The 19,489-nt window shown below is 55.7% G+C and overlaps 2 protein-coding genes and 1 long non-coding RNA gene across 7 annotated transcripts; 1 reads left to right on the top strand and 2 right to left on the bottom strand.

The window, feature by feature from the left end:
* Window positions 1-591: 591 nt before the first annotated feature.
* On the bottom strand, window positions 592-4,099 carry LOC141574651 (uncharacterized). The gene is made up of 2 exons (XR_012501604.1): window positions 3,965-4,099; window positions 592-2,119 (listed from the first exon to the last, which is right to left on the bottom strand). It is a non-coding gene; the product is annotated as an uncharacterized LOC141574651 (long non-coding RNA).
* HOMER3 (homer scaffold protein 3) lies at window positions 2,195-11,266 on the top strand. 4 transcript variants are annotated; one of them, XM_074350373.1, is made up of 10 exons: window positions 2,195-2,265; window positions 5,185-5,266; window positions 5,351-5,507; window positions 5,756-5,887; window positions 7,620-7,727; window positions 8,561-8,682; window positions 9,161-9,317; window positions 9,655-9,765; window positions 9,873-9,959; window positions 10,805-11,266. In XM_074350373.1, exons 2-10 carry the CDS (start codon window positions 5,253-5,255, stop codon window positions 10,994-10,996), a joined length of 1,080 nt encoding a protein of 359 aa, XP_074206474.1. In that variant the 5' UTR covers window positions 2,195-2,265; window positions 5,185-5,252; the 3' UTR covers window positions 10,997-11,266. The 4 variants fall into 4 exon arrangements, with proteins under 4 accessions (XP_074206474.1, XP_074206473.1, XP_074206472.1 ...); XM_074350372.1 differs by lacking the exon at window positions 2,195-2,265 and adding an exon at window positions 3,368-3,581; XM_074350371.1 differs by lacking the exon at window positions 2,195-2,265 and adding an exon at window positions 3,369-3,576.
* A 587-nt stretch (window positions 11,267-11,853) lies between these two features.
* On the bottom strand, window positions 11,854-19,213 carry DDX49 (DEAD-box helicase 49). Of its 2 annotated transcripts, XM_010972178.3 has the most exons (13): window positions 19,056-19,213; window positions 18,075-18,198; window positions 16,988-17,073; window positions 16,778-16,899; window positions 16,239-16,426; window positions 15,955-16,095; window positions 15,129-15,204; window positions 14,814-14,890; window positions 14,542-14,639; window positions 13,377-13,451; window positions 12,655-12,743; window positions 12,478-12,549; window positions 11,854-12,391 (listed from the first exon to the last, which is right to left on the bottom strand). In XM_010972178.3, the coding sequence occupies exons 1-13, from the start codon at window positions 19,186-19,188 to the stop codon at window positions 12,203-12,205; spliced, it is 1,470 nt and encodes a 489-aa protein (XP_010970480.1). In that variant the 5' UTR covers window positions 19,189-19,213; the 3' UTR covers window positions 11,854-12,202. The 2 variants fall into 2 exon arrangements, with proteins under 2 accessions (XP_010970480.1, XP_010970481.1); XM_010972179.3 differs by lacking the exon at window positions 13,377-13,451.
* Between the last annotated feature and the right edge of the window lie 276 nt (window positions 19,214-19,489).

The raw sequence follows: 19,489 nt of genomic DNA on the forward strand, positions 1-19,489 counted from the left end.
TGGGCAGAAATTAAATTGGATCCAAATTTAAGGTGGGGTCACTTTCAAGTGATTGAAAATCACCAATATTGAATCATCAAATTCTCCTCTGTCATGACCTCTGTGTGTCCACCCCATGCTGGGAGATGCCAAGCCCAAGAGAGGTCTCAGCCTAGAACTTGAGATGCCCTCAGGCTGGGGGAGTCAGAGCTGGACACAGCCCCTGGGGTCAGGGTTGGTCTAGAAGAAGGGAGGGTTTAGTGGCAGAGGAGAGAGGGCTTCTTAGACAGGAGGGCATTGGAGGTGGGGTTTTGAGGAATGAATAGGAGTGTGCCAGGAGGATAAGGTCTAGAGGCTGGCCCAGCTGGCAAGCCTGGGGAAATAAGAAGAAGGAGAGTGGTTAAAGAGGCACATAAGGGACCCAGAGCTAAAGATTTAGAGGATATCGTGCCAGGTTGGACCCATTTCTGTCTTCAAGAACTCACACCTTGTTGGGACTCTCCACACCCGGAAAGAGAATATCTTAAGAACTCGACACAGGATCAATACCACATGCCCAGATAGACAAGAATAAATATGTTGATAACAGCAAGCAATTATTAAGCTCCTAGGCACCATTCTTATACACATTTTATAGATAGGGAAACAAAGGTACAGGGAAGGAAAGTGACTTCTTTAAGGTCATCCTGCTGGTAGGAAGCAGGGCTAGCTCATTTACTGTCTGGCTCATGCAACTCTGGAGGGCACCAAGGACCAAGGCTGGGCCTTAGGGACCCCTTCCTTCTGGAAGCATTTACAAAGCATTACAAAGTTCCTGCTGCAAGTCAGCCTTTCTCTAGGTGCTAAGACAGAGCCATTGAAGAAGTGGACAGTAACCAAATCATAGCTACTGTGACCTATGCCATGAGGTTGGGCATGTGGCTTTGGGGAAGAGTGACAGACCTCCCCCACTCTGGTGGGATAAGAACCTTCCAGGGAAGAGAAAGACTCCAGTAGATTTCAGTCCAAAGGTTGGGTCAGATTTAACTAAGACAGAGGCCAGAGCCTGACCTATAAGAGTCACTCTGTAAATGCAGCTCCTTTAAAGCTGAACAAACTGTTCCATTTCCTGCTTGGTTCCTCCCATGGCAGGAAGCTCATTCCCTCATGTCCTTCCTCAGTCCCAAGAGAAAGCTGTCATTTCTAGTCAGCTGCCTTGGGACGGTGGCCTCTGCTTGCCTCACAATGACATCTCCAGTCCCTTGGAAGAGAGGCCCAAGGACCAGGCAAAAGAGGTCTCAGACTGGGGTGGGGGCAGTAGCTCAGGGCTACCCTTGCTCAGCCCCCTACCCATCTATGCCCAGGAGACAGTGAGAAGCTGTTGGTGTTGCCTGGATCCTTCCTGCCTCCTCCCTGGAACCCAGGCCTGTGAGCATCAGCCCATTTTCCAGGCAGGAAAACTGAGGTCTGCACTGACAAAACCACTTCCTCAGTTTGACATGACTAAGACAACTTCAGGCCAGGGCTGCTCAAGGCCAGCCCCATCCCAGTCCTTCCTGGAGGCCTGAGAGCGGACCTCATTCTCCCTCATGCTGTTGCCTCGTGCCTACACAAGGAGTGAAGTCTGCCCAGGCTCCTCACCTGGCCACTCCCACAGAATAGTCACGTGGCCCCAGCTCTGCAGCTGGCCAGCACTCAGCACACCCTGAGCCGCTTCCAGAAGCCTCGGCCCTGCCGGCACCTTTCCAGTTACTTTTTTTTTTTTAATTATTTTTTTTGGTATTAAGGAAAAGTCACTCTTTGCATAGAACAGACGGTATTTTCTTTGTTCCCTACAGTGTTCAAGCGTTTTGTGGCTTCGGGCCTGAGAGCGAAGCCAAATCCATTGCTTTTGCAGATGCTGTGTGAAGTTAGAGGCAGCTGGGGAAACTGAGTCTGTGGTTCGGTTTCTGTAGCTAGGGTAAGTAGTCCCTCTTGTGCAGGGTGGGCCAGCCCTCCAGGAACACCCAGACCTGGCCATAGTTGAATTAGTAAACAAGTCACACAGATGAGGGACCCCACAGAAAGGGATGGGCTGGTGGAGCAGAGGCGGGAGAGATCCTTTCCAATCCCAGGATAGTCAGAGAAGCTTTCAGGAGGCGAGGGGGCAGTGGAGCTGAGCCTGGAAAGACAAATAGAATATATGCTTTCAGGAAGGGCATTCCAAGTGGAAGAAACAGCTTGAGCAAAGGCCTGGAGAGAGGAAGACTCAGATCTTGGCCTGGGAAGAAGTCTCCAGAAATGACATGACCAGGGATTCACCTAAAGGTAATTTGAAGGGAGCCACCAGCTCAGATGTGCGATTCTTGTCAGGGGAAACAGAAACACAAGACCAGGGAAAGAAGATAGCGGAGATGAAAAGCAAACACCTCTGAGGTTGTCAGAGGGCTCACATGTGAGGCTCAGAGCCTCGGGGGGAGGGCAGGTCTTGGTTCTGAAGAGTCCCAGTGCCTCTGCCTGTGAACCTGATGGCACTGCGTGACTTTGGAGGTGTCTCCAGAAAAAGAGCAGATACAAGATTGACAAGTGGGCCCTACAGGCAGGCTCAGACCAGGGGAGGCTGATCTTGGCTCAACTCCAGAAGGACCCTCTCCCAGTAAGTGTGTGAAGGGGTGGACTCCCTCTGACCAGAGGTGGCAAACCCAGGCCTGTGGACCTCCAGGCAATTCACTCACTTGGTGGGAACTGGACACCAACATCCCCTCCACCCTGGATTTTGGGACCCTAAACACAGCAATGATAACCCTAATCCAACCTCGTCAGCATCGTTATGGTTGTTTTAGGGGAGCCAGGGGTGGACAGAAGCCCCTCCCCAGGGATCAGGGTAGGGCAGGAGGGCAAGCAGGAAGGATTCTGAGCAGGGCACCTGGGATCAAGCCCCCTTAAGTGCCTTCTGTTTGCTTTCTTCTTATCTTCTTCCAGCCCCCTCTCTGCCCAGATCTTGTTTATTTTCTGGAAACATGCACTGAGCACCTACTGTGTGCTAACGGCTAGCCCCACCAAGGCGGCACATGTGGCCTTCCCCTAGACTCCCATCGGGTGAAGAGGGACTTGATTCCCCATCACAGGCAAAGGAAGCAGTGACCTGGAGGGTCAGGGCCACTCTTGAAGAGAAGATGAGGCCACATTCTCTTCTATCCACCTAGGTCTGTCTGTCTGTCTCCTGTGTCTCTGCCTTTCTCCTCCATCTCTGTCTCTGGATCTGGGTGTCTGTCTCCACCCCACCCCCTGTCCCCTTCTGCACCCTTCTTAACCCTCATCTCCCCAGTCCTCCCCGCTCCCGCCTCTCGGTCTCCCCTTCCCCCCTGCCGCGGAGGGCCAGCAGAGGGCGCTGCGGGCGGCCTCGGCGGCCCAGGGAGGCGGGGCGGGCGGCGGCCGCGTCGGGACCCGCCGCGATGGGACCCGAGGCGGCGCGGGCGGCGGCGGCGGCGGCGCAGACAAAGGCGCGGGCGGTGCGGAGGGCGGCGTGGAGGGCTCGGGCCCCGGAGCCAGCGAGCGAGTGGGGCGCCCGACTGCGGGGAGTCGGCGCCGCGGGGCCGCACCCGTCTCCCGCCTGGACACTTGCGGGGCGCCGAGCCGGTAGGGTGAGCCTGGCCAGCCGAGCCTTCACTGGTGGGGGGCGGGGGTCCCGTAGTTCCAGGGTCTGGAAGAGGGCGCGGGGGTTCCCGAAGTTCCAGATACGGAGGCTGGGGACGGCTCGGGGAGCCCCGAAGCTCCAGGGCTTGAGAGGGCGCGGGGGCCCCGAAGTTCCGGAGTCGAGGTCGGGGAGAGGACAGTGCGAGGGGTTCCCGAAGTTCAGGAGCCGTAGCTGCAGGAGGTTGTAAAGGTGTCTCCGAAGTTTCGGACCTGGGGTGGAGGGGTGGCGCGAGGGGACCTCGAAATTCCGGACTTGGGGATGAAAGGGTAGCAGGGGGTCCCCGAAGTTCAGGAATCAGGGACGGCGCGAAGGAGCCCCTAAATTCTGGACCTGCGGTTGGAGGAGGTAGATAACGTGTCCCGAAGTTCTGGACCCGGAGTTGGAGGGGGGCGTCGCAGGGATCTTGGAAGTTCCAGGGTCGGGGATGGCACTTCCCGAAGTTGGGGCGCCCATGGGGCGCTCGGCTTCTGACGCGGGTGGGGACTCGATCTTGACTGAATATCAGGTCCCCTGGACTGGGGATCATGGGTGGGGCTTCGCCCCTGGACGCGATTGTGGATCCCGGACACCGGGCGGGGTCGGGCCCCTCTTTGGGAACCCCGCGGCCGGCGGCGTTCGAGTCGCATGACTAGTTGGTGAGTAACTTTCCCCAACGCGGCAAGTCGCTGCAGGCGCGTCGGGGCGGGAGGGGCCTGAGTTTCTGGGACCCCTGCGCCCCGAAACCCTGACTCGACCCAGGACCCACCCCCTATCCTGGCCAAAGTCGCTGCCCCTCCCCCACACAGGGGCTCCGGTTTCAGACCCTGTGACCGGGACTGCAGCTGCCCAGGACGGGGGGGGTGGGGGGGGGTGGGGGGGTGGCATCCCCCCTCTGACCACAGAGGCTGCTAGGCCCAGGCCTCCGTTACCTCAGTTTGCCTTCCCCTCCCCCAGGTCCCTCCTGGACCTGGATCTCCCCCCCCCCAAGGTATTGGGATTGAGTGGTGATAGGTGGGTTTCAGGGCCGACCTGTTCAGCCACATCTTGTCTTTTTAACTAATCTGAAAGCTTCCTGGGGATTTGGACTTTGACTCCAAGTTGTGCCTCTGCCCCACAGTGGAAGCTGAGGCGTCTCTTTGTGGGTCCACTGGGGACTGATCTCCCAGTAGGCACCTGGCAATGCCCCACTTTCTGATGGAGTCCCTGCTTTGAGGAATGATGGGTGAACGTAATCAGAAAGTATGGAGCAGGAGTTGGTCTTGGCCTCCTCAGCCCAGCCCAGAGATTGAGAGGATTTCACTGGGGGGGTGTCCAGTAACCAGGAAGATGAGAGGTTTATGCTGAGATGTCAGGTGTCACCTGATTCCTATCAGAGGCTGTCTCCTGCCCAGGGTGTTGCAAGAGCTTCCTCCAGACTTTGAGAGTCAGGATGTTTTTGCTGAGTGATTCCCTAATTTTTTTGGTTGAAGTTCTATGACTGGTGCACCTGGTAGGTGAGTCCTGAGGTTGGACACATTTGGCCTCCCTCTGTCTGTCCTGGAGGGACATTCACAGGCCCCCTCTCCCCACAGAGGTCAAACCAGCAGCTCCTACCATCCTTCTGGCTGCCCCTTGGAGCCCACCCAGGCCAGCCTGACTAATGTCCACAGCCAGGTGAGCCCCTGCCTCTACCAAGTTGACCCTGAGTCCCCTGGGAGAGGGTGCCTGGCCCCTACTGAGCACCCTCTCCCCATACAGGGAGCAGCCCATCTTCAGCACACGGGCGCATGTGTTCCAGATTGACCCGGCCACCAAGAGGAACTGGATCCCCGCGGGCAAACACGCACTCACTGTCTCCTACTTCTACGATGCCACTCGCAACGTCTATCGAATCATCAGCCTTGGGGGTGCCAAGGTCCTGGTGGGGCCTGGGTAGTGGGGCAGGTGCCGAGGATCCCTGGGACAGGCCTGGGTCTGGTTGCTGGCTTGCTGTGTGCCTTGGGGGCCTGGGGGGGAGGTGCCCTGAGTCTTTCTGGGTCTCATTTTTTCTCCTGAAATGGCTCAGACCAAGGACCTCTGAGGTGTTAATACAAAGCAATACATCGAGGAGTTTCATATTATTACTAGTCCCGTCAACTGTGACCTTTGCTTTCCCCTCCCTAGGCCATCATCAACAGCACTGTCACCCCCAACATGACCTTTACCAAAACCTCCCAGAAGTTCGGGCAATGGGCAGACAGTCGCGCCAACACTGTCTATGGCCTTGGCTTTGCTTCTGAGCAGCATCTGACCCAGGTGGGCCTGCGAGGGTATGTGGTGGGAGGAACGGGGCTGGGTGCCTTGGGGGACCCTGGACAGATGGTGGGTCTCCATCTTCCCAGCTGCAGAATGGGCATGCAGAAGTCCCTTCCGACTTTCCTGGTTCACATGCCAGCTTGGCTGACCACCTACTCTGATTTTAGACACACCTTGCCCCTCTTCTGGGTGACTGGGATGGGCCCAGTCTTCCCCACACACCCTAGCTCTACCTTCATCATCACTTCCCTCCACCCTCTGCTGTTCCTAGAGTTCAATACTGTCTTGTCCATTGTCTCCCTGTATACTTAGTGCTCTTTAAGTCCTGCTGAGCTCATGGTGCTTTTCTTCTCTTTTCTTTTGAAGCATTAGTTTTCCTTGCAAATTTAGGTCTTGAATACATTTCTGCTGGAGGTATAAAGTAGGAGTATTTTGTTTCCACAGGAGTATTCAATTGCTCTTGGGCCATTTTTTTTTAATTGAAGTATAGTCAGTTTACAATGTTGTGTCAATTTCTGGTGTACAGCATAATGTTTCAGTCATACATATACATATGTTCATTTTCATATTCTTTTTCATTATAGGTTACTACAAGATATTGAATATAGTTCTCTGTGCTCTACAGTATAAACTTGTTGTTTGTCTAGTTTATATATAGTAGTTAGTATCTGCAAATCTTGAAATCCCAATTTATCCCTTTCCACCCTCTTCCCCTGCTGGTAACCACAAGTCTGTTTTCTATGTCTGTGAGTCTGTCTCTGTTTTGTAAATAAGTTCATTTGTCTTTTTTTTTTTTGGATTCTGCATATAAGTGATATCATATGGTATTTTTCTTTCTCTCTCTGGCTTACTTCACTTGGAATGACAGTCTCCAGGTCCATCCATGTTGCTGCAAGTGGCATTATTTTATTTTTATGGCTGAGTAGTAGTCCATCATATGAATATACTACAACTTCTTTATCTAGTCATCTGTCGATGGACATTTAGGTTGTTTCCATATCTTGGCTATCGTAAATAGTGCTGCTATGAACATTGTGGTGCATGTATCTTTCCAAATTAAAGTTCCCCCTGGTTATTTGCCCAAGAGTGGGATCACTGGAGCTCTTAGACCATTTTCTTAAAAAAACATCTCCCTGACCTGGACCCCCAATGAATTGCACTGGCCCCTTTACACAAATCTTGCAAAGGCCGTATGTCTGTAAGTATTTTCTTAAAAAAAAATTACTTTCAAGCTAAGGACATTTATTTTAAAATGAAATATATATATGTGTATATATACACATATCATACCCTAACTGGAAAACTAGTATGGGTGGTACATATAAACATTAGTATAACAAAAATGAGAACCAGGTGATTACTTTCTCACTGGTTACGGGTGCTCCTCAGAGGCTCCGAGCCCAAGACCTGCCATGAATGACAGATGAGCACCCATCTGAGGCTTTCCTTGCTAAATAAGCCTGATTGAGAGGGAGAAGGGAATCCCTTTCTCAAGGTGGCTCAGGGGGATACATGTCCATGAACAACCCCTCCCCCGATACCCACCCTGTTCATTGGGCATCATTTTCCAAGCCTTCTTCCCATTCTTTCAGTTCATGAGATGAGGGGATGCACTCAGTTCTGAAGTCCCTTCTAAAGAGAGAGAGCTGGTGCTGGGTGGGGATGATGTGGTGGGGCCCCCAGGGGAGGGGACTGGGAGTCTGTTGACTGTCCCTGCCCACCTATTCTTCAGTTTGCTGAGAAGTTCCAGGAAGTGAAGGAAGCAGCGAGGCTGGCTCGGGAGAAATCTCAGGATGGTGGGGAGCTCACCAGTCCAGCCCTGGGGCTCACCACCCACCAGGTCAGCATTCCCTGTCCCTTGCCTGCCAGAAGCTCAGCTGATACTGGGGGGATCCTAGTGCCATGCTGGTGCCCAAGACCAAATGTTCATAGATGATGTAAAACTAGATCTGTGACAAGGACCATGGAAGAGGGGTGTGGGTGCCATGGGAGCATGTCCTAAGGGGTCTGTCCTAGCCTTCAACCAGGAAAGGCCAGAAAATCAGCTCACATGACAGAGCTGAAACATGGCAGTTGACATGGCTAAGTAGAGGGGCAGACCTGTCCCTGGGTGTTTCCCCCTCACTGATTTCTTCAGCATAAGTTATTGACCACCTACTGTGTGCCAGGCCCAGGGCTAGGCACAAGTGTTACAGAGATGAAAAAGTAGACTGGCCTCTGCACTCAAGCTCATAGTCCAGGCGGTGAGATGGATTCGTGACAAATTCAGCCTGGTGGAGTGGGTTTCCTGTAGGAATCTTAAAAGGATGTTGAAATTTGGCCCTAGGGAAGGTCACTGCTATGAGGGAATGGCAGGAAGGTTTCAGATTGCTCCCCTGCTGCAGTATCTTGGTGGGTTTAGGCTAGTCTGCATCAGGTTTGCTTCTGGGGGGTTGGTGAGAGCCCAGCAGGCCGCGTTAGGTGCAGGGCCCAGAACTAAGGCCCAGGAGCCATGGGAAGCTATGGGGGGTGGATGAGGAGGGAGAGGAGCATTCAGATCCCAGCACTGGGAAGGACCCCCTGCCCTCAGTCACGACCCAAGTAACATCAGATCTGACCCCTCGCATGACCTTCTAACGAGTCCTTGACTGAAGCCACCCCTCACTGTGACCCCGCTTCTGCCCACTCCCTTAGGTGCCCCCGAGCCCCCTTGTCAGCGCCAATGGCCCCGGCGATGAGAAGCTGTTCCGCAGCCAGAGTGCAGATGCCCCTGGTCCCACCGAGCGTGAGCGGCTCAAGAAGATGCTGTCCGAGGGGTGAGGGGGTAGGGTGGGGCATAGGGGCATGACAGGACGAAGGGCGGGGAGAGAAAGTTCTCAGAAACTGTTGGGATCTGACTGTGGCGTCTAGGCCCAGGGTAGGGGAGGATACACCCAGATTATGACCCATTCAGAGCCGATCCCGCCCCTGCCTCTTCCACTCCTGGGGCCAAACCTGGCTTCCCTCGGCTAATTCTAAACCCACGGATGCCTCCCCACCCCTACCCCGTTCTGTCCACGTCCCCATGGGCTGATCCTGCTCAGCATTCCGACTTCGTCTCACTGAACTGACCACGCGCCTACTTTGACTCCGCCCCCGGCAAGACCCCGCCTCCCCGGGACGTCCCCACCCCACTAGCCTGGAGGTCTCACAGACGTGCCCATTGCCACACCCCCGAGCACAGCACCGCCCTCACCCCGCCCCTGCCCCGCTGAGGCCCCGCCCTGCCCTCTGCTGACTCCTATATCCCCGCAGCTCCGTGGGCGAAGTGCAGTGGGAGGCCGAGTTCTTCGCGCTGCAGGACAGTAACAACAAGTTGGCGGGCGCCTTGCGAGAAGCCAACGCCGCCGCTGCCCAGTGGAGGCAGCAGCTGGAGGCCCAGCGTGCAGAGGCCGAGCGGCTGAGGCAGCGGGTGAGGGAGCCACACTCACCCAGAGACTCCAAGCTGCCCGGGCAACTATGAAGCCCCTGAGTCCTATCTGTCCTGGGTTCACTGGCTGGCTATGTGATCTCGGCAGGTCACTTCCCCAAGCCTTAGTGTCTTGCTCTGTAATATGAGTGAAATAACGTGAGCCTAAGAGGGTTGTCAGACCCTAAAGTCCTACCTGCCAGGGGCAGGGTGGGGGCCCCAACCAGGAGTGAGTGCACTGACTTGGCTATCACAGGCTTTACTGATCACAAGGGAGATTCTCCAGGGGTCTGAAGAGAATAGGCTGGGGCGTCAGGGGCTGACTTTCCTGTCTGCACAGGTGGCTGAGCTGGAGGCCCAGGCTGCCGCCGAGCCACCTGTGGTCAGTGAGAAAGAGGGGCCAGGGCAGTCGCTGGAGCAGCTGGAGGCACTAGTGCAAACCAAGGACCAGGTGTGTGAGCATGTCGGAATGCATGAGTTTCCTTGGGCCTTGCCTTCCCTGACCTTCTGTGGGGGAGCCATTGCCCTCAGAACAGATCCTGGGAACTTCTCCACTAGGAGATCCAGACGCTGAAGAGCCAGACGGGTGGGCCCCGTGAGGCCCCAGACAACTCTGAGCGTGAGGAGACGCAGCAGAAGGTGCAGGTGTGTGTGGTTAATGTGAGGTGGGGTGACCACGCATGGCAGCCAGCCCCTGTTGTGGGACAGACCGGGGATCTCCCCTTCCTGGTGGGTTCTGGGCAGTTATGTGCCTCCCTGAGCCTCAGTTTCTTCACCTCTAAATGGAGTCAGGATGACATCTAAAGTTGTGAAGGATTTGGATGGCCAGGTGATTGAGTCACACTAGGTGGCTTATAAACGATGGTTATTAGTACAATGTTTCATATCCTTCCATTTGTTCAACAAGCAGTATTTGATCTTTGTTGAATTTCCATTCTTGACCCCAGCAAATCCTCACACATCCCCAGCCTGAGGTCAGGAGCTTACATTTGTACCCAGGTGTGGCTGGCCTAGCTTTCACTGAAGACTTTATGTGAGAAACGTCCATGGGTAGCTTATGTGAGTCTAGCAGGTGGAGAAGTTAAAGGATCTGGTGCCCCCAAAGAGAGAGGTTGGGCAAATGCTCCCTATTGTCTCCTGGGCAGAGTGCACAGCAGGTCCAAAGGCCCTGAGGTGGGGAGGAAGTCAATATGTTCAAGGAACCACCAGGAAGCCTGCAGGCTAAGTTGGAATGAGCGAGGAGCGAGGGATATGAATTTCATTCCCAACATGATGGGTGACAGGAGGATTTTGAGCCAAAGAGGGACGGGATTAGTTCTATGATGTTCAAATTGGCTAGGGGACCAGGGAGTGTCTTAGGCAGAGGCAGCAGGGAGGAGGCCAGGGGATGGAGAGGGCTTGGCCTAGGGTGGGGCTGTGGAGCTAGTGTTGAGATGCTGGATCCTTGAGACTTGCTGGGGCCCCCAACCCCGCTTGCCCTCTCCCTGCAGGACCTGGAGACCCGAAATGCAGAGCTGGAGCACCAGCTGCGGGCAACGGAGCGCAGCCTGGAGGAGGCACGGGTAGAGCGGGAGCGGGCCCGGGCCGAGGTGGGCCGGGCGGCGCAGCTGCTGGATGTCAGGCTGTTTGAGCTGAGCGAGCTACGGGAGGGCCTGGCCCGCCTGGCCGAGGGCACACCCTGAGCCTGGCTGCCGGGTCCACGTGGGAGCAGGAGCCTGCAGGAGCTGGTTTTACACAAACGATTCCCACCACGGGCCAGGCCGCAGGCGGCACAGTGGGCCATTCACCCTGGCAGGGACTGGAGCCCGACTCAGCCATGGGAGGGCCTGGTCACAGTTCTGCAGCCAGTCCTGGCTGTTCACAGCTCAGGGGCTGTTTTTGAGCTTTTCATTGTGTAGGTTTCTAGACCTCCCAGGGCGTATGCTGGTGCCCACATTACATTTCTAAGCGTGGCCGTGTGTGTATGAGTGGTGTGTGAGCATCTGGGGACTTAACTGCCGTCACTGGACCCTCTGTCTGTCTGCCCTAGTCTGTGCAGGGTTTGGTAAGCCACTTGGACAGTGAGGCTCACAGAGCCTGAGGGGCACGTCCAGGCCACAAGGCTCTGCTGCCCCATCTTCTTGGACTCAGCCCATGTTGTCTGGACCAGTTTGGATTTAGGTGGACCCTGGTTAAGCTCCTGCCCCGTTCACTCTGGCCACAACCCCAAATGCAACCAGGTGGGCAGGTGAAGCTCCTAGAACATGGCTGTGTTCACCAGGCATGGGAATGATCTCAACAGAGCATGACGTCTGTATCTGGAGAATAGTGCAGATGCCGTGCCCATTTTCCAGACGAAGAAACTGAAGCCCATGTTAGGGGCTTCACCAACCCAAGGTCTCTGGGTGGGAATGGCCAGCACTGCAGTTCAAAGCTTTGGGCCTGGCCCAAATGGGAGAACCTAGGGGTGGGGTGGGGGTAACATGATGTTCTGGGGAACTCGAGAAGACAGGCAGGCATACCCTCCTCCCTCCGCCCCCACTCCCCGAGTCAGACTGGGGAAGTTGAAAGACTCATTTATTGAGCACCTCCTGCAAGTAACACATCTTCACTTCAGGGCCCCATGGCATCCCCCAACAGGGTGATCCTGGGCCAAGGTCACTGTTTGTGGACTTGGGCCCAAACCTCACAGCCAGCATTCTTTCCTCCTCTGCTGCCTGGCTCCTGGCCAAGGCTCTGAGAAGGGGCCACAGGGTGGAGAGGCTGTGCGCCACACAACATGGGTGTCCGTGGACTCTGCTGAGGGGGACTGGGCAGACTGGGAGGGGGGACTGTCCTTGGGGGAGGATCCTCCCACCGACAGCTCGATGAAGGTGTCCCAGGCTGGGCAGGTGGGGACCATTTGGATCTCAGGCCAGGCCCTGAGTGGGTGCTGTGGACGAGCGGGCCTCAGGCTGGGCCCTGGGTGGACGTCCCCTGCGGCCAGCCCTGCCAGCCTTCTGCCTCTGCAGTGTCTGCTCCACTTTCTCCTTGAAGCGCCGGTTCTTCTGCTTGATCTTGGCCAGCTCTGCCTTGCGCTTGGCCTCCAGGTCAGGGTCCTGGCACAGGAGGACCAGAAGGTGGTTGATCATTCTCCCAAGGGAGCCTTGCGCCCCGCCCCCATCCCTGCCGGCACGACCCTCACCTTTCCCTCCAGGATCATCTGCTTCCGCTTGTTAATCTCCTTCTTTTCATCAAAGTTGGCCGCCTCCAGTTTCTGAGGGGGGAGGGAGAGGCCATCATGGGGTCACCATCTTGAAAGAAGCACCCAGGGCCCTGAAGACCAGCTCCGTCTCACACCGGCCCCTGTCCCAACACTCACAATCTCGCATTCCCTCCGCACCACGTTGACCTGTGTAAGAATTTGCAGCACTTTGGCTTCCTCCACCGAGAACTCCTCCAGCTTTTTTTCTGTGGGGACAGCAGGAGCCCAGGAGAGGGCAGACACAACAAGGAGAGGGGTTTCAACCATGCACTGAGTTCCCCATGCAGTAGGGGATGCCAGGCCATCCGGGGTCATATCAGATCAGGGTCATGGGGATAAGATCTAGGATTTCAGACCCAAGAAATATATAGACCGCTCTTTTTTTGTTGTTAGCAACATTATGAATTTGATTAGGAGGTTTTTTTCCTTGAAACAGTGTCCTTTAAAATCAAGACATTTCTGAATTTTAGGACAGTCTGTGCAATGATTGGAGATGCCCCAGAGGTTCTCAGTCTTGGCTACACTTTAAACCACCCAAGGGAGTTTTTAAACATGCCCAGGCCCTGTCCCTGGGGCTTCTGACTCATCCACAGGGACCACCCATACACCCTGGTCTCAGAAACCCAAGTCCCTTCCCACCAGATTTGACTTTCAGCTGCTAAAGGCCCTTACAGAGCTTCTGTTTGAACAACTGGGCAAAAGAAACTTTTTGGGGGCTTGGAAGGAAGGCACAGTTTAAGCCCATTCATGTGAGCAGGCTAGCGGGCATCTGATAGGGTGAGTGGGCATCTCACCCAGAGGACCGTCCACCCCTCCCTCCCTCCTGCCCCTCCACTCACTGATCTGCTCCTCAATGGCGTGTACCAGGTGGATGTCATACTGGGTCACCAGCGTGATGGCCTGGCCCTGCCGCCCTGTGGGGGACACACCCAGGCTATGTGCTGGAGGTCAGGACCATGGGCCAATAAAAGCAAGCCCTGACCATTAGGCAGCTCAGGGCTCCTCTCAGTCAAGGGGAGCAGTACAGAGGCTCAGTAGGTGGGTGGATGGAGATGAAGGAAGCCCAGGGCATCAGGGCTCAACCCCCTGCCCCACCTCTGTGTAGTAGGTGGATCTGTCCCTGGGGAACTTCAGGACTCCAGGGGGAGGCGGCTCTCCTGCCAACTTGACCTTACACAGGGGCTGGTGATGTGGCTAATTTCCCTTTTCAGTGTGGCTGCCAGGCAGCCCAGGCTGAGTTATGTCAGCAATAAGCCCGGCTAGGCTTCAGCCCAGATCTCTGCACTCCACTTTCTCCATTCCCCATTTCTGTGACAGTGACTAGTGCTGGAACAGCTCTGACAGCTGATGAGGCCCGTGACCCTTGAAGCAGCCCCAAACAGGTGTCACATTCTTGTTACCCAACGTCTGACAAGGCAGTGGGACCCAGAGAGCTGATGTGACCTGTCTGAGGCCATGGGGCAGGAGAGAAAGGCCAGGCCCACTCCAGCCCCAGAAACCATGTCTCTCCCCACTCCAGGCATGAAAGAATATCAAGAACTCTGTTCCCCTCCTGGGTGGGGCTGGGGAGCAGACAGAAGGATGCCCCTTTGGCTCCTAGCCAGACTCACAGTGAGGGGTTGAACTTGGATGCCAAATCCCACAGAACAGCATCATACCCACCAGGACTCATACACCCACTTGCTGCCAGGCCAAATGGCAGCCCTGACGGGTGAAGGGGGCTGGGTTGAGGCAACAGGGAGTGGTGGAGACTGGGGAAGTGTGTGCTGTGTCCCCAGGGGACAGTGCATGTTAGTTAGTGCTGCCTGGGTCACGTGGAGAAGACAAAGCAGCTCTACCTATGGTTTTGAAAGAATGATTCCCCCAACTTGCAAATGCTGCCTCTAGTGTCTCTCACCTGTGGGCTGTATTCTTCCCATGTCCCACCAGCTCGTGACTGGCTCCTTATGGTGTGGGCAGGCTGGAGGGACAGGTGCCCCAAGGCTGCCCACCCTGTCTGCTTACCTGCGCGGGCTGTCCGGCCAACCCGGTGGATGTAGATCTTCGGGAGCCCGGGGGTGTTGTGGTTGATAACCACCTGCACCGTAGGGATGTCCAGGCCCCTGGAGGCAGAGGCCAGTCAGCACCACTGTCCCCATGGGGGAAATGAGGTTGGGACTCACCCGAGGTTGCTGAGCAGCAAAGCTGAGGCTGCCTGACCCATGCCTGATGCCAGCCTCCCCCTCTGGCCCTTCTGTGGGGGCGTCACAGGGAGGGGGTACTCTGGAGCTGCTCACCGGGAGGCCACATCTGTCGCGATCAGGATCCGGTAGATGCTGGACTTGAACTTAGCCAGGGCAGCAAAGCGTTCTTTCTGTGCCGGATTGAGGAGAGAATTGGGGGCGGGTGGTGGTGGTGGTGTCAGATGGCATCTCAACAAACCTTTGAGTGGACAGGGCAGAGGCCAGGACAGTCCCCGCCCTCACAGGACTCAGTCCAGTGGGGGAGTGTTGCAGGCAGAGGAGAGAGCCTAGGCAAAGGTGCTGAGGCTGGGGAAGTCCCCAGGGTGAGGCTGGTGGGCGAGGGGATCCGTGGGGCCGCCGACGCCTCACCTGTTTCATCATGGAGTGCAGCGCCACAGTGGGGAAGTTGAACTTGCGCAGCATCATGCACAGGATCTGGCAGGTCCTGGCGGGAAGGACATGCTGTCAGCCCGCCCAGCACTGGGGCCTGGGAAGGCGCTCCTGCCCCTCCCACCCCTGAGAGCTCAAGCAGGTGGCCGTGCGCAGCTGGGAAAGGAGAAGCAGGGGTGCAGTGTCCTGCCTGCAACATCTGTCTGCTCACCCCTCCCCTGGCTTAAGCTAACGAAAGAAAGCCTTATATCCAGACTTTTCTCTCCTGGTAGCCAATAAATTCTCGGTGGAGGGTAGGGCGCAGCCAGTTAGGTCTCCTTCACATGCTGTGGATGGCCCTTCTATGCTGGCTCATGCTAGACTAGCCTATAGCTTGTTGGCACTCTCCCCAAATACGTCAAAGAACTTGAAATCCCTGGGACTGTGGAGAGGACAGCCCCAGGTTGTTGGTGCTAATGCGCCGGGCCTCAGTGACACCCTGAGATCACAGCAAATCAGAGGTTCCAGGGCCTTCCCAGCTGCTGCAGGGGTCTCCTGAGGATAGCTTGAGGCCCTTCCAGTTAAGAGCAGGTCTGAGGAACCCCAAATCCTGGCTCTGCCTTTGGGAGGGGTGATCTCGGCAAAACTGTTTGACTTCTCTGAGCCTCTCTGAGTGACTCCTCTGAAGCTGCTGGTCTGAGTGCCCCGGAGTGCCAAGACCAGCTGTGTGCCTCACATCTGCAACCTCGGGTCACCTCCTGGGCCTCCAGGAAGGGCTGTGGGAGGGGCGCCTAGGGGATGGGAGAGACAGCCTGCCCGTGCTCACTTGCATGTGTTTGTGAAGATGATGATGGACCAGTCTTCGTGCTCATCCTGGAAGTTCTGGATCAGGTGGACCAGGTAGGCATCCTTGACCTTCTCAGGCACTAGCAGGTAGCGCTGGTCCAGCTGTTCTACTGTGCGCACCCTGGGAACAGTTGTTGGTCCCTGTTTCCCCTTCTGTGGAATGAGGCCAATGCCCCGCCCCACCCACAGCCAATAACCTGGTGGGTGTGACCCTCCCCGCTTCCTGCCTGCCTCACTCCCCCAGGAACGTGGCTGTGGACTCACGGGGCCTGAGCCTCCCAGAAGAAGGGCTGATTGGTGGCCAGTCCCTGCAACTCCCTCAGCGTGTCGGTCAGTGTGGCACTGAAGAGCAGCGTCTGCCTGTGGGCTGGCACGGCCGCAAGGATGGCCTCCAGGTCCACAGTGAAGTCAGTGCAGCCCTGCTCCAATAGCCGGTCTGCCTCATCCATCACCTGTACACCAGCGGTAGGGGGCGGGAGGTAGAGATCTGGGGTGAGAGTGCTGACCACACGTCCAAGATCTGACCACACGCCTGGGCCCAGCCCACCTCCCCCATGGGCCTCCTTCCTGGTCTTGGAAGCACTTGGGGCACTCTCTCTCTCTAGGTCCGGGAGGCCTGCTCCCTCACCTGTCTCAGCTCCAACATCACCTCCTCAGAGAGACCCTGTCTTCAACTATCTTCACTATATAGGCCCCCTCTTGTTTGTCCCTGAGCCGTCCTTGTCACCATTCCTAATGCTGTACTCAATGGCCCATGGGACACGTTTCCCAAATGGATGAATCAGGGATCCAAGTCAACTCACCAGGAAGCGGATCTTCTTTATGCTGAAAGTGTTGGAGCTGCGGAGGTGGTCAGCGAGGCGCCCTGGCGTGGCGATGACCACATGTGGTTTCCGGGAGAGCTCCAGGGCCTGGGCCACCATGTCTGTGGGTGGAGGGTGAGAGATGGGGCTGGGTGGATGGTCCCAGGCTGCAGGAGTCCCCTGCCCAGAGCCTCCCTGGGCCCCCTGTACCCATGCCGCCAACGATGATGCAGTCTTTCAAGCCAAGAGGTTTCCCTAGGACCCGGAACTGTTCTGCGATCTGGTAGGCCAGCTCCCTGTGGGTGTGAAGGGACAAGGCTAGATCAGATAGGGGTTTTGTGCCTGCCTCCCATTCCTACTTCCACCCCTAGGGCCTCTTGACTGGTCTTCTCCCTTCACACTCTCTCTGTGGCTCCCAGTTCCCTGTGGACAAAGGCTCTAATACTAAAAGTTAGAGGCCCACTGTGGCCCCTGCCCCTTCACCAGGCTGGGCTCATCCCTTGCTAGTCCCACACAAACTATCCTCTCCTCCTCTCCTGTCCTCAGCAACAGCTTTGACACCACAGTCAAGAGCTTGAGACCTAAGCATCAGTTCTCCTTCTCCCAGGGCTGGACAGTGTCCAAGTCCCCTCCACTCTGTCTCCAGCCCCAGCTCCACCCAGACCTTGCCTCCACCCATGTCCCTGCTCCCTGGCCTCCCATTTTGCCCTCTTCTGCTCACACACCTGCAGAATCAATTCTAACCCTCTACTTAGCATTTAAGGCCCTTTTCAAGCTGGCTTTTATATGCCCAGCCCCCAGTACCCTTTCTGTTCCCTGCCTCTCTCACCCTTGCATGAATGCATTGGCAGTTCCCTGTGCCTAGAATACCTGTCCCCAAATTTGTCCCTTCGAGAGATCCTTTTTATCCTTTAAGGCACCCTTTGAATGATGCCTTCTTTGACTGCTCCCTCCCCAGGCCAGGCCCTCACAGCACGCAGCGCCTATCTCTCCTACTGCTGTTACAGGACCCATCATGTCCACCGTCATGTTTGTTTGCCCAAGAACAGGAGATGTGTCTATTTCTTTGTATACAAGACTACTGCCAGCTCCTATCCAGCCAGCGCTTGCCCTGAGTCAAGCCCCATACTCAGCACTTTTCACACACTATCTTGTTTAATTCCTCAGCACTCCTAAGAGGTGGGCATAATTTCTGTCTCCATTTTGCACACATGCAAAGTGCGCTGAGAGAGGTAAAGGCACTTTCCCAACAGAATACAGCTCGTTAACTCACCCAGGAGGCCTACGGGGGGCTCACCTGGTGGGGGTCAGGACGAGGCAGAAGATGCCATAGGGATCCTCAGACAGCTTCTGCAAGATGGGCAAGACAAACGCTGCTGTTTTGCCGCTTCCCGTCTTGGCACAGCCCAGGCAGTCCCGACCTGGACAGAGGGCAAAACAGTGTCACAGGTGTAGACAGGTGTCCCATCAGCCACAGTTTACAACAGTTAATGTATGATAAGCAGTTACTGTATGTACAGTACTGGCCCATGCCTTTTCTGTCCTAGGCTTTTGGACAACTACCCATTTTGAGCAACTGACAAACTTTAGGAGGGAGAGGCTGTTATCCTCCCCATTTAACAGAAAGGGAAACATAGTCTCAGAGATTTGCCCAGGACACAAAGCTAGTGAGTAACAGGAAGGACTAGAACCCACATCTATCTGACCCAAGATGCCTGCTACTAACCACGACCTCATTTTGATCCCCTCCCAGGGCATCTGAGCTTGAGAAATCTAGACTGCCCTCTCCAGATCTGCACCCTATCCTTCCTGTTGAAGACTTCATCTTTATTTATTTAATCCCTCAACTTGTCACATCTTAGGCTTCCTGAAGGCGTTTCTTTAAACGCAAGACTGGGTTGGGCCTTAGGAGTCAGAAGAGCAGTCTTAGAACCAGAGTCCTGGATCTACCAGCAATCTTGACAGCCTCGGTTTCCATTTGTAAAATGAAGATAGTAATGCAAACTGTATCAAATTTTTCCCAGTACTATCACCAAACCCTCCCACTTCTCAGAAACTATGAAAGTTTCAGACATAACATCACTTGTGTGAGGACACACAGAGTTAGTCGTACGGCCCAAACGCCAGCACTGCCTAGTCTGCCTCAAGGACCGAGGCTCGCTCGTAACGCCCAAGGCTGCCCCTCGCCTCACAGGACCGTGGGCAAACGCTGCGAGAAGGCAGAGGGAGGAAACAGGAGCGGGGACGCCTCCTGAAGAAGAGGCCTAGCCATACTCACCCTCCAGGATGGCGGGGATACAGCCGAGCTGCACGGGTGTGGGCTGCTTCAAACCCAGCTGCCGACATTGTTCCACAAGCCACGATGACAGCCCGAGCTCTGCAAAGCCGACCATCCTCACAGTCAGCTCCATGTGAATACCGGAGTGAGCCGCACTTCCGGCGCGTGTCGATGACGTCAGGAAAGCCTTCCCGCTTACTGGATCCGACTCCTACGTGGTCCCACCCTCTCCAGGTCCCTGCCATTCCTAGCCTTGACGATATCCTTATCATGTTTCCCTGAATCCCGTTGTCTCTCAGTATCGAGTCAAACTACAGTTCCCGAGATGCCGTGATGCACTTGCGTCTCCCGCCCCTTTACTCCCGTTTAAGAGTCTCTCATTGGCTCATGTCCAAGGAGGACCGAGTAAACTACATTTCCCGGCGTGCCCTGCG

The sequence above is a fragment of the Camelus bactrianus genome, chromosome 22 (genome assembly GCF_048773025.1).
Source record: "Camelus bactrianus isolate YW-2024 breed Bactrian camel chromosome 22, ASM4877302v1, whole genome shotgun sequence".
NCBI classification, from domain to species: domain Eukaryota; kingdom Metazoa; phylum Chordata; class Mammalia; order Artiodactyla; family Camelidae; genus Camelus; species Camelus bactrianus.